This window comes from Lipotes vexillifer, unplaced genomic scaffold, assembly GCF_000442215.2.
Source record: "Lipotes vexillifer unplaced genomic scaffold, Lipotes_vexillifer_v1.1 scaffold788, whole genome shotgun sequence".
Classification (NCBI taxonomy): domain Eukaryota; kingdom Metazoa; phylum Chordata; class Mammalia; order Artiodactyla; family Lipotidae; genus Lipotes; species Lipotes vexillifer.
This window is the reverse complement of record NW_006791862.1, coordinates 1,763,346-1,778,002: the sequence shown is the minus strand read 5'-3', so window position 1 is coordinate 1,778,002 and position 14,657 is coordinate 1,763,346. Positions and strand designations below refer to the sequence as shown.

General features: G+C 38.3%; 1 protein-coding gene and 1 non-coding gene across 2 annotated transcripts in view; one reads left to right on the top strand and one right to left on the bottom strand.

Moving 5' to 3' along the window:
- Positions 1-4,786: 4,786 nt before the first annotated feature.
- The window catches only part of PPM1D (protein phosphatase, Mg2+/Mn2+ dependent 1D), a 54,652-nt gene continuing 44,781 nt past the window's right edge, over positions 4,787-14,657 (bottom strand). Inside the window, exons 5-6 of the mRNA XM_007464903.1 lie at positions 10,476-10,718; positions 4,787-6,286 (exon numbers count right to left, since the gene is read on the bottom strand). Of these exons, the coding sequence (XP_007464965.1) occupies positions 5,729-6,286; positions 10,476-10,718 (801 nt within the window). The 3' untranslated portion in view covers positions 4,787-5,728. The remainder of the gene's footprint in view (positions 6,287-10,475; positions 10,719-14,657) is intronic.
- TRNAG-CCC (transfer RNA glycine (anticodon CCC)) lies at positions 13,373-13,444 on the top strand. The gene has a single exon. It is a non-coding gene; the product is annotated as a tRNA-Gly (tRNA).

The window sequence follows — 14,657 nt, the reverse complement described above, 5'->3', positions numbered from 1 at the left end:
TAGTACTATTTTGTAACTGTTTTGTGCATGATTATAAATTTCTGCATGATTATAATTCTATTGTCTATTTAGCTAAAATGTAAACTCTTTAACAGAAGTGATTATTTGTTTCATTTCTATTTTCCATAAGACTCTGCTCACTAACAGGAAAAATTTCATGTCAGAACCCCAGTAATTTATCCTACAATTTGGAGCTGGTATTTATAATTAAAGATACCAGAAAGTAAAACTATTAACAAAGACCAAAAATTAGTTTCATCAACTGTTTTAATGATGGCCATGGCATAATTTATCTTCCCCTCATATACGTAAACCTGGATAAAGATTGCTTTAAATCAGTGAAAACTGAATATGTAGTAACAGTTTTGAGAAGCTAAAATTTTAATATTAGGAAACATTTATAAACATTTATTTTGCACTATATACCTGCCATTGTAGTAGTATTATCTGCATTTTACAGGTGGGGACCAAAACTCAAAGATGTTAAGCCATTTAGTCCCAAATTCAGGCAAAGTGTTAGAAGTGCATGGTTCCTGAAGCCTCAGCTTTCTGCCTGAAAAAGAAGAACCCCAAAGAAAGGGAAAGTACCATGGAGACTGTAGAGAGGGAGGAGCTCAGGAAAGTGACCCCACTGAGTACATTAGGCATGAATCTGATCCTAATCAGCATATTAAAGACTTTGAGAACTTAACTAGCAGATAGATCACTGCCCAGGTCCCCAACTAGCTACTGGGTGATGAACACATGGGACAGATCAAATTACACAATGGCAAAGGATTTGGAAAATGAACTGATATTGAAACCACAGACCACAGAAGGTGTGTTGGAATATGAGGCATTGAGACAGGAAGGGAGCAGGGCACAACCTTATAAAGAATGACGGCCATTGAGGATGTGACATAAACTGGTTAGCACAAACTAGGTCCAAGATGGCAGATGACTGACTTCCACTAAACCTTGAGCCTCAGTATATGCTCAGTGTAATACGTCAGCAAGCTAAATGACACACCCACAGGTGCCATGACAGTTCCAAGGCCCACCATAAAATGCCAAAAAATGGGCGGTGGCCCAATTCCCGGAAATCCCCGCCACTTCCCCAAAATAGTTGGAATAATCCTCCCACTCATTAGCCTATGAAATTACCCACCGCTATAAAACCTGACAACCCCATACCCTTAAGCCTCTGGCCTTCTGAGATGACCCACATTCAGTGTATATCTCCCTGCATAAGCCTTCTTTCACTTTACTATGGCTCGCTCTTGAATTATTTCCTGCACGAAGCCAAGAACCCACACTTAGCAGCTGTCCCAGGGACTTGCCTGAGACCTGGGACGGGACGTGACCATCCTCTTGTGCCCCACTTTCTTTCCTGCAACAGTATGAATTAACCATATTGACTACCTATTAAAACAATGATCTCCATAAGAGCTAAATAAGATTGTCATAATATTCAAATGTCTAGGATAGAATCCAAAATTACATGGTATGCAAAGAACCAGGAAAACCTCAATTTGCATGACAAAAACAATTAACAGATGCCAATACCTAAATGACAAAGAATAATATCTGAAACTTTAAACCAATATTATACAAATGCTCTTGCAAGCAACTGTGAACACTTGACATGAATGGAAAAACAGAAAATCTCAAAAAAGAGAAGATATAAAGAAGAACTGTAAGCAAATAGGGTAGGGGGTCCTTGGAGAAAGAGAACCAGGCCTGGCTTGGCTATTTTGGCGTAAGCCATTTTGTGATCTAAGCCTGGTCACGAAGCTTGCCCTCGAACAGGTCTCAGTAATTAATGATATTGAGGGAATTCAGGAACAATGGAAAAGCAGTCAAGAAACAGTTGTTCAGTGATAAAAAGTCCTAGTTCCTCCCCAAGGGGTGTACATAACAATCTGATACGTATCCTCTGATACATATCTGGTACAAATCCTTTCCGTGTCCCCCATTTCTTGTTTGTAGGAAATAGGCTTCATTCAGCCTCCTGACCTTCCCTGAGTTCCAAAGGGCAGTTTCAAACTGCTGCTTATCAGGGAAGGGGAGGGAAAGCAGAAACAAAGGGGGAGCAGTCAAGAAACGATAGTGCAGCTGTGGGGCAGGGTCCTGGTTTCTCCTCAAGGAATATAACAATATCTTTGAGTTCTGTAGGAACTATGGCCCCCACTCGGGTGGAGAATGGTAACTTAAGGCTGAGCACAAGATTCCTTGAACACGGCTGTTACCTCACCATCGACCAATCAGAAGAAAGTCTGCACATGGGAAGTCTGATCCCTCTTCCCCAAATGATTCTCCCTTTAAAAACTTTCATGGTCAAGCAGAATCTTCAAAGTTGATTTTTGGACACCAGTCCGTCTTCTCCACAGATTGCTGACTTCCTGAATAAAGCAACTCTTCCTTTCCAACCAACACTCTCATCTCTTGAGTACTGGCTTTCCAGCGGCGAGCAGCAGAACCTGAGTTCGGTAACACCACCACCTTCCTCCTGGAAGAAGCTGGAGATTAAGTTAATAATTGATCATGCCTATATAATGAAGTCTCCATGAAAATCCCTGAACTGTGGGCTTTGAAGAGCTGCCAGACTGGTGAACAGACTCATGTGCTGGCAGGGTGGTACAACCCAAATCCATGGGGACAGAACCTCCTACACTTGGAACCCTTCTGGACTTTCCTGATGTCTCTTCATCTAGCTGTTCATCTATATCTTTATTATGTGATAAACCAGTAAACACATTTCCCTGAGTTCTGTGAGCTGTTCTAGCAAAGTATCAAACCTGAGGTGGTAACTGTGGGAATGCTGAATTATAGTCAGCCAGTCAGAAGAGTAGGTGACAACCTGGGACTTGCAATTGGCATCTGAAGTGGGGGCAGCACCATGAGACTGAGCCCTTAACTTGTGGGATCAGATGGATAGTGTCAGACTGAACTGAACTGTAGGACACCCAGTTGGTGTCTGCAGAATATTGCAGCATTGCTTGGTGTAGGAAAACCCACACATCTGGCATCTTAAGTATTTTGAGTGTGAGTAAAGGAAGAAATAGTGTTTGTTTTCCTTTCAGTGGACACGGTTAAGTAGTGGCATAGGTAAATAACATATCCAGAGTAGAATACGAAAGAATGAGCAGGTGCTGTGACGTACTGATGGGGAAAAATCTGTAAGATATAAGATTAAGAGAGAAACAGATGCATAGTTGCATGTCTATGTACAGATTGGTTGGCTACCCTGGGGACAAAGGTGAGGGTAGTTTCATTATGTACCATTTTATAAATCATGAATTTTGCATCATGCATTATACTACTGATGTATACATTATAGGCAAATAAAATTTAATAAAAATAATAAACATTAAAACATTATCTGTTAATTGCATAACATCTTTAACTCGTTAAAGAAAAGGCCTAAAAACAGCCCTACGTACACATACAAAAGAGAGCTAATTTTACCTTTTAGTTATGTATCTCAAACCAAAAATGTTTCCAGTATTAGACAGCTATTAGTATGGTATGGAACTGGACTCTATGGCACTATAAATGTGACCTAGGAAAGAATGCTATGACATTTACATTAAAAAATTGATCTGAAAAATAAAGATGGAAAAATTCTTCACAAAAACTTGACTCCAAAAGTGTATGCTACTTGCTATATGTCATTACCTTGGAAAGATCTGAAAAACAAACTCTTTAGTTTTGAAAAACTAGCCAAAATTAATGTTTCACCTGAACCACTGGTTCTCAATCTTTTTTTTTAAAGGAAATTTTCATTTATTTATTTGGCTGCGTTGGGTCTTCATTGCTGCACGCGGGCTTCCTCTAGTTGTGGAGAATGGGGGCTACTCTTTCTTTTTTTTTTTTTGCGGTACGCGGGCCTCTCACTGTTGTGGCCTCTCCCGTTGCAGAGCACAGGCTCCCGACGCGCAGGCTCAGCGGCCATGGCTCACGGGCCCAGCCGCTCCGCGGCATGTGGGATCTTCCCGGACCGGAGCACAAACCCGTGTCCCCTGCATCGGCAGGTGGACTCTCAATCACTGCGCCACCAGGGAAGCCCCAGGGCTACTCTTCATTGTGGTGTGCGGGCTTCTCATTGCAGTGGCTTCTCTTGTTGTGGAGCACGGGCTCTAGGCACGCAGGCTTCAGTAGTTGTGGCACACGGGCTCAGTAGTTGTGCTCGCAAGCTCTAGAGCACAGCCTCAGTAGTTGTGGTGCACAGGCTTAGTTGTTGTGTGGCATGTGGGATCTTGCCAGACCAGGGCTCGAGCCCATGTGCCCTGCACTGGCAGGTGGATTCTTAACCGCTGCGCCACCAGGGAAGCCCTCAATTAATCCTCTTATGGAAAACTGGTGTGCTTCCAATTGCACAGTTCCTAGGATACTGTAGGTGCGTGGTCAATGTTGAATGCATGGATTAACTCTTCAATGTCTCATTTAGAGTCCTGTTCTAAATTAATAAATTTAAAAAATTTCTCTTTGTAGAACAATTTATCACACCAAAAGAACATACTCTTAGTATTTTGGTATTAGTTCCTTTTAGTTTTTTCTTATATTACCAAATAATAGTTTTATTAATTTTTAATTGCTATGTAATATTTCATCACACTCTTATAAGCCATAACTGATCTAACCATATACTTATTGTATATTTAGCCTGACTTGATGTACTCTAAGTTAAAATTAAAAAGTCAAGATTGCAAAAATGAACATTACATGTATTTTGTTACTCTAAAGCTTGATCATGGCCTAACAAAAAGTTAATATATACCATTTAAACAAACCACTAACAAAAATCCAGCAACATCAGTAACAGTTCACTGATTTTATTAGATGAACAAACATGTCCATATAATCAATGAAAACCATAGGATATATAAAATAATTTAAGAAACGTTGGGAATTAGCAGCACCATCTGTTATTGACATAGCAAGAAAAACTTCACATATTTTATGCAAACACTAGAAGAGGATATAGCTACTTTTAAGACCTACTAATGCCACTGAATGTCTGGGATGATTGAGAAGGGCATCTTTTTAGGCAAACCTACCTCCTTCTACTTCAAAGATTTGGTGAGCAAATCTGATGATTAATGTTCAGAAAAAATGCTACTGAATGAAATAAGAGATACTGCATAGTATTTTAATTAGGACAAGGAGACTGAAACCCAGCTGCTTTTGCATGGCTCAACACTTCTGCTTCTATGAAAAATTTAGTTCTGAATTATGAAATCAGAAATAAAGAATAATTTTTAAAAGACACTAGTTGTCTCTAAGAAACATTAAGTGGAACACAGGTCACTATGAAAATACATCACTTTTCCAGTTTGCTTCATAATTTACTTTAAAAAGTTGTGTAGTTTTCATCACAAGTGACTTATACAAATTTCTTAATAAGCATTTTTAAAAGTTTAAATGTATTTCTAAAATCGAATAGATTCTTTTGATTTTTTTTTTAAACCTTTAGCCCTGTTGTTACATTTACTGTGTATCAGAGTAAGAGACTGAGTTTGTGTGAAGGATACAAATTTACACACATTTTATAGCAACTTATACCCTAACATCTACAAAATTCACATTTATAATACAAGCAAGTACCAGGCCAGGATAAAACTGTTGAATTCCAAAAAGTCAAACTGTATACTATTTTTATTTTGTCCCCTTAAAAAAAGTTCAACTTCGGCACCAAATTCAAAAAGCCCTCTTAGATGTTTGGAAAAAAAAAAATTCCAGATATATTTCAGCAAACACAAACAGTTTTTCTGTGCTGATGAAGTAAAGGATTTCCAATTTTCTTCTGGCCCCTAAGTCTGCGCCGCACGGTAAGTTTAACAGAGTTCTTTCGCTGTGCGTTTGTGGGGAGGCTTGCAGGCTGAGCACCGCTACTTCGACTTAAACCATTCCGTCTATGCTTCTTCACAAGAGGGCCAGAGTTGGATTCTTCTAATGTCCTTTTGAAGTTTGTTGGAGGGGTTCTTTCAACTTCTTGAGCTTTCATTTGACCTGGGATCGACATCTTTAAATTTTTTTGGTCCATGATGGTGTTTGTTGAATTGGTAGGCACAAGGCCAACTGACAGGCTGTTATTCAAAGAATCATGTATCCTTAAAGTCAGGGCTTTAGTGCAATTTTCTTCAAGTGCCTCTGGATCTTTTGAGGATACGACTGCAGCCTGGACATTCCCTCGAGCTATCTCAGCTGGGACTTCTAAATAATTCTCTGAGAAGGCATTACTACGAATAAGGGCAGGTATGTGGTCCTTAGAGTTCAGCCTTGGCCATGGGTCCTCCTCCAGTGACTGAAAAACAAGAAGGTAAACCAAGTAAGAAATAATTTATCCTAGAATTCAGCTTAACCATTGGGGAAATGAAAAGATTTCATTAGAATAAGTGACAAATTTGTTTATTTGGGGGTTTATTTCCTACTTTCTATATTTTAATTTCTGAATATTCAGTAGTGTGGAAAATGTGAAGCGCAACATTAAAGCAACTCTGTCATAATGGAAATTCAGACTGTTGCTTTGCACCCATCTCCCAAACACTAGATGCTGTTCTGTTATTTGAGAAAACAGGACATATGGGAATGTACTGAGTATGGCTGGGGCAACTTTCAAAGATATAAGTGAGGGCTTCCCTGGTGGCGCAGTGGTTGAGAATCCACCTGCCAATGCAGGGGACACGGGTTCGAGCCCTGGTCTGGGAAGATCCCACATGCCGCGGAGCAACTGGGCCCGTGAGCCACAACTACTGAGCCTGCGCTCTAGAGCCCGCAAGCCACAACCACTGAGCCCACGTGCCACACCTACTGAAGCCCGCACGCCTAGAGCCTGTGCTCCGCAACAAGAGAAGCCACCACAATGAGAAGCCTGCGCACCACAACAAAGAGTAGCCCTGCTCACTGCAAAGAGAGAAAGCCTGCGCACAGCAACGAAGACCCAACACAGCCAAAAGTAAATAAATAAAATAAATTTATTTTTTAAAAAAAGATATAAGTGAAAATCATATGGAAACTTTCAGGTATTGTTTTTTAAAAAGCTTCACAGGAGGTTCAGATATGCACCACTCCTTTAGGTGTAGTGCCTCAGATCTATATGTATTCAGAATATCCTCCCATCTCCAGATAGATAAGAACATTCTTCCTATCAAATACAAATCTTGCACTATAATATTTTAGAAAGTCATTGCTTTAATACTTTCTCAAGTACAAATTTTAAGCATAAATACTATCTCTTGCCCAAGCATGTAACATTTTCCTCAATCATTTCCTCTCTCAATCAAATCAAATTTATTAAAATAGTAATATAATCTGAAGAACGCAAGTAAACCATTTTGTAGAATGGTAAACAAAGACATATTATCTGGTCGCCCTCTGATATAAAATCTCCTAGGAATAAACGCCTTTCGAGAAAGTGCTCTATAAAAAAGCATATTTATAAAACTAATGTTCCCTTTAATGTTTCTAGATTTAAAAAGAAAAAGGCAAATTGAAGCAATCAAAAGCATTTCAATTTAACCATGTAACACGAACATGCTTTACTGAAAAAAAATGAACTTTAGGTCCAGTGGAGGCTAGAGATGAGAAACCCTAAGTTCCTAGTTTGGTACTGCCCCAAATAGAATGCTGCTACCTTTTTTTTAAAAAAAACTAAGAATATATTCTTCCTTTCTGGAGTCATTGGCTCATTTATTTATTTTATAGTACATGGTTTACTGAAAGCCCAATTCTTATCTGTTTTAACACTGACTAGATGTTGGGCAGCAACCTTATTTCAAAATACCAGTGTTGAGAATGGATAACAGGACAGTCTCTGTTCTAGAATATTTACATCTGGCTTTCAATGATATCAACAACAACTTGTCTGTGAATTTATCCCCTCTGCATTAGGTTGATTCCAATGCCTACTACCCTGATCACAAGCATGTTCTGACTGACCACAGAAAACTAGTCATTAGTAATTTCTGACTAAAAGGTCATCTTGGTTTAATATAGAAAAAGGATTTGCAACAAGACCAGGCAGCAGATAAATTCTGTAGACAGAAGGCTTCCTACTACCAAACAAGCACATCACTAATTTAGGCACAAGAAGAAAGGTACTAATCAAGCCACTTACAGAAATAGAACATATTGCTCTAGTTTATGCAACAATGTTAGACATTAGATGGAATTCCTTTACAAAAGAAAAACAATGGGATAATGTCAGAGTTAACACAATTTATTGTAATTTCTGTTGTGCTGTGTCTTTTTAAATTCACAAATTATTATTCTGATACTACAGGTGCACTGGCACTTTTTCCTTGAACTTTTCCTTCTCTTTTTATTGGCATTCTGTGGAAATACATTGCATCTGTTAGCTCAGGCAACTGCCTAGACTTCCTAGACTCATCCCAGATTAATGACTACTGTATTGCTAAGCCTTCTTACATGCTCATAAAACACTTGTGATATTGAGAAGTTACATCCTAAAAACTCACACTTTAAAAGTTTCACTACTTCAGAGATCAGCTTTCTTGAGAGCTCCATATATTTTACAATCCAACAGTAAACAACTAATTACCAATTATGCCTAGAACACAACTGAAACTAAGTGTTAATCCTCTCGAAGAACTCTTTTCCTCATTCCTCCTTCCTATAGCTCTTGGCTTATTTAAAAAACAGCTAAATTTAGTTTTGCCCTAAAGAAAGTATAAAGAAATCTGTGCCATAGTAATATATCACAAACAGAAGTATTTCTACTATTATCTGTCCAAAAACAAGGATCTGACTACCGATTTAGCTTACGATTCAAACAGAAGTTCACATGTCTATAGATAGATAACCTAGTCTCAAGTGCCTAGTCTAAATGTGGGTAGGTCTTAAAAACCATTCAAAATCAACCAAAATGTCATTTATATCTAGATGTTACTAAACATAGGATTACTGTAACAATGAAATACATCAGAGATACTTGTGAGTAGCCATGGTTAAGATAAACAAACAAAACACAATCTTTGGGGCAGAGCCAACTTGTTAGGCCAGAGCCAACAATACTGATTGTTCTGAATGGCTCTAAATATTCTTTCATATTTAGGTGGGGCCAGATGGTTAACAAACAACCACGCCTACATATAAGTCAGTGCATACATAAATCTCCTAAGCTTTACTTTAGTAAAATTGTTAGATCATTCTTTTTCAGAATTTTAAAATAATTTTTAAAAATTATTTCTAGGTGCAATTTATGTTCAATTTTACTAATGCCAATCCACAGACGGCAATAAGTTTTGAGATCAATATTAAGAGTATTTATTCCTATCACAATATCTTCTATCCCCTCATCCTTACCTCCACCTTAACGCCTCCTTCTCTGTACTGCCTAAAGTTCAGTTATTCAAATACAAACACATTAGGAAACATGAAAGTAATGAATACATTCAAATACAGAAACCAGCAAATTCTCAAATGAACATAAGCTCCTTCATAACACTCAAAGAGAATGAAGAGACTTTAAAAGATTTCAATCTGCATTATTATTCAAGAGTTTTCAAAGCAAAGAAAGCTTTGACAAGAAATTCTTTTAAGAAAATAAGCATAAAATATTAATTTGTCAATTTCTAAATGAAGAGTCCATGTAAGGAAAATTAAGTTGCCATATATATAGTGAAGTAAAAGATAGGAAAGTGGTAATAGTAAACTTCCAAGTACTCCATATAGGATCACAATACCCCAAATTAAATAAATTCTTTGTACTGTGTAGCTTTGAACATCTTAAAAAACTGCCTGAATACATGACATAAAATTCCGCTGTGTTTCCCATTTTATTGGTCATTCTTCTGAAAGCATTCTCAGAAGGCCAGGTATATCAAAATAGTTATCCATATTACTAATTATTAGCAGGAAAAAATTGGGATGAAATCAGAAAAAGGGAAATACAGTAGCATTTAAACTTGTTTATTTCACAGCACATCTTAAATTCATTCAATATTAACATGGATAAGAAATAGGAATGATGTTTCTTATCCATGTTAATAGACAACCCGTTCTAAAGTCTGATATCCTAAGGTCCAGTTCAGTCTTGATTCTGTATGATCTTATTCAAACTGCTCAATATCTCAGTTATATTATCTATAAAATGGAATAACATCTGCACTATTTAGCTTTCAGGGTTATGAGGTTCAAATGAAATACCACATATGGAAGTGCATCACACAAAATGCTTACAAACTTTCATACTATCAGAAGGGGAGCAATAAGTTCCAAATATTAATATTGTTAACATTCTTCAGGGGCCATATCTAATCACTTTTCTATTAGGTGCTCTACATACAGCTGGCATTCAGTATAGTACCTATGTGTAGATGGCCTACTGACAGTAAGTTACATGGCAAAGATCTATCACTTTCTTGACGGTAGCTCAAATCTGAAATTCTATTATATAAAGAATCTGAAAACTGTTTTCAGGTAACACTAACAGAGATATTCTGTTACAACTTAAATTCTAGAGAACTGTGTACCTTGACTGGTGGTGTAGAACACGGAGAAGAAGTCATCACGCAGGTTTCTTGACTATTGTAGGAAGGGCTATCAGTCAGGTTCAGATAGAGCTCGTCTTCATTGGTGAAATCTCCCTGAGTGCCCACTCCTGGAGAGATGCAGATTACTATGGCACTAGTATTATCCGCTCGAAGCATACGCTGCCTCCAGCGGCCTAGAGCTCGATTCACAAGCATTTTGGCACAAGACTGTCCATGCTCACCCTGTATTTCAAAGAATAAGAGGAAGATAACAACTCAGACCTTGTTGCCACTACACCTGTATCAAGTGAAAAATCACGTGTTCAACATGGCCTACATAAACAATTAAAATTTCAAACTTTATCCACAAACCCCATAACTATGCTAACAGTATTGCTCTGAATTAAAAAAATAATAAGACAAGGTCTTATCCTGTGGTTAAATTTCACCTGTATTTTTATCTTTTTGGTAGCAAACTTGGTCTTCATTGTAAACTTACTTAGGAAAAGTTATACAGAAGTTATCTAAAAAGGGGAAGTAAATATCAAGTTGTAATAGATAAACAAATCACAAATGAAATAATCACAGATGGCAAAAATACTCATTGCAAAGGGCCAATTTCCTCCTAAAATAAGAGCTTCTGCAAATCAAAGACAATCCCAACATAAAAACTGTCAAAGGATATGAACAAAATTCAGAGACAAGGAAATAAAAGTGGTCATTAAATATATGTATACATATTGGCATATATATATACATACATAGATATATGTATACATATTGACATATATATATACATACATAGATAAATGTATATATATTGACATATATATACATACATAGATACATACACACATAGCCATTTATAGATATATAAATGGCTAATGTCACTCCTATGAAGAAAAAAGCAATACAATAAGTGGTTATAGTATAGAGATCAAATACATACAAACAGAAAGAGTAAAAAACAAAACAAAACAAAATTAAATGAACTTGTGTTATACAAATAAATGTGGCTTGGAATAAAACTTACAGCATCATACATGGATTTAATAACTGCTAAGTTTGAAAGAACAGAAAATGATGTGCTCCAGAAAAGAATTACTTATCTTAAAAAATACTTCTAGAAATAACTGAATAATGAAAATGAGTGGAAATGTTTGAAAAAGAAATGTGTCATGAACTATAAGGGGAAAAAAATGTTAATTGATGTTATTTTATGTAATGTAATAAAATATACTAATGTCACAGGGAGCTCAGCTCGGTGCTCTGTAGTGACCTAGATGGACAGGATTGGGGGGTGGGAGGGAGGTCCAAGAGGGAGGGGATATATGTATACATATAGCTGACTCACTTCATTGTACAGCAGAAACTAACACAACATTGTAAAGCAACTATACCCTAATTTTAAAAATGCATATATTAATGTATTATAAGTACAAAATATTAATGTACTATAATGTATACTATGTAATAATATACTACTGTACTATAGGCACTTTATTAAAAAATATATAACGTATATGCCATTTAACTGTCAGCTATATGCCTCAAGTTTATATATTGAAACCGAATAAAGAACTGGGCTTTTTTCATTCTTTCCTTGGGAAACAGGGAATCATTTTTATTCGGGATTGTCTGATCTTGGTCATATTACAGTATTCCAACACATTAATGATGGCAAACTGCAAAAAACTCCTCTCAGCTCCTTTAAAAATCTTAATATTAAGCCATCCTTGCATTCGCAAGAAAAGTACCACTTTGTAAAGATGTTTTTAAACATTGCTTTGTCCCCCCCCTTTCTAATATGAAAAAATATGCACTTCACAATTGATGAAAGGAGGCATTAATCTGTAATTCATGAATCTATTACATTCCCCAGTGTACGTGTTGCACCACTCTCCAAATACTAGCTCACTGAGAACTCACTGAAGGACTCCTTTACCTTTCCCTTTTTCAGTGTGCCTGTTTCCCTCCCAGCAAAGCTCCATAAAAAAGAAATCTACATAAGCCATTTCTACTACCTTACTTGCATTTTCCCTCAGCCCACGGATTCTGTTGATTTGGGCCCCCCTTAATACTGTGTCCTTTTCTTCCACCCTACTGTCTCACTAGGTGATGTCATAAATGGTCACAGCTTTAACTCACGTTAACACTGAACTTAGCATTTCCACGCATTGCCTTTCAGTAACTGCCTACTGAAAATATCTATCTAGATGAACCAAAGGCATGTCCTATTCAACATGCCTATATGAATTATCCCTCCCCCCCCAAAATAATGTGTTTCTTCTTGATAACAGCTTCCAGCCACCACTAAGAAATTTGGGTGTCATAATATTCTCCCTCCTTAAAACCCAAGTTCTGTCAGTTCTACCACTTATGTATTTTTTTTAACGTCTACATTTCTATTTACTTACTTATTTATTTATGGCTGTGTTGGGTCTTCATTGCTGCGTGCGGGCTTTCTCTAGTTGCAGCGAGCGGGGGCTACTCTTCGTTGCGGTGGCTTCTTTTGTTGTGGAGCACCGGTTATAGGTGCGCGGGCTTCAGGAGTTGTGGCACATGGGCTCAGTAATTGTGGCTCGCAGGCTCTAGAGCTCAGGCTCAGTAGTTGTGGTGCACGGGCTTAGTTGCTCCACAGCATGTGGGATCTTCCGGGACCAGGGCTCTAACCCGTGTCCCCTGCATTGACAGACGGACTCTTAACCACTGCACCACCAAGGGAGTCCCATATTTCTTTTTGGCTTGTATGTGCATATGTTTTTTTTTCTTTTTCTTCTTTTTTTTAATCCATTGCTACTTTAGCTCAAGCTTGCAAAAATTTTCATTTGGAACATAACAGCAGCTTCCAGAGAGGAAGCCTAATAGATCCATTAATAAAAATCAAGTCAGGGACTTCCCTGGTGGTCCAGTGGTTAAGACTCTGCACTCCCAATGCAGGGGCCAGGCTTCTATCCCCGGTCAGGGAATTAGATCCCACAAGCCACAACTAGACCGGGTGCAGCCAAATAAATAAATATTTTTTTAAAAATTTAAAATCAGGGGGCTTCCCTGGTGGCCCAGTGGTTGAGAATCTGCCTGCCAATGCAGGGGACACGGGTTCGAGCCCTGGTCTGGGAAGATCCCACATGCCGCAGAGCAACTAGGCCCGTGAGCCACAACTACCGAGCCTGCACGTCTGGAGCCTGCGCTCCACAACAAGAGAGGCCACGATAGTGAGGGGCCCGCGCACCGTGATGAAGAGTGGCCCCCGCTTGCCACAACTAGAGAAAGCCCTCGCACAGAAACGAAGACCCAACACAGCCCAAATAAATAAATAAATAAATAAATAAATAAAATTAAAATCAGGACTTCCCTGGTGGTGCAGTGGTTAAGAATCCGTCTGTCAATGCAGGGGTCACGGGTTTGAGCCCTGGTCCGGGAAGATCCCACATGCCGTGGAGCAACTAAGCCCATGCGCCACAACTCCTGAGCCTGAGCTCTAGAGCCCACAAGACACAACTACTGAGCCCGCATGCCACAACTACTGAAACCCTCATGCCTAGAGCCCGTGCTCTGCAACAAGAGAAGCCACTGCAATGAGAAGCCCATGCACTGCAATGAAGAGTAGCCCCCGCTCACTGCAACTAGAGAAAGCCCGCAACAAAGACCCAAGGGAGCCATTAATTAATTAATTAATTAAACTAAAATCAAATCAGATACTGTCAATAGGAATCAACATGTGAAGAGAGGCAGAGACAGACCTTATAAATATGATTCCATTCATCAAAATTCACCTTCTCTCAGGGATTCTTCACTAATCACTCACTGCTGACACCCATTCTCTTTCATTGCCAACTTTGCATCAGTTTAATTTAGTAAGGGGCAAGATGTTTTTCCTACACCTCCTAATAAATAGAATTCTATATCCATTATCATCTGCCCTCTATTCCACCCTGCCATGAGTATGCTTTCTAAAATGCGTATCTAAAATGCAGCTTTTCAATACTCTCCACTACCTGACTATTAAGACTTAACTTCATAACAGACCATTCAAAACCTTTTTGCCTCCTGTCTTCGAATCACATCAAGTTACTTGTGAAATCTGAATGTGCTGTACTTGTCTCTTCCCTCTGACTTTACACATTCTATTCCTCCTCGCTTCATCTCTTTACCTGGTAAATTCAACTCCACCTTTAAGAC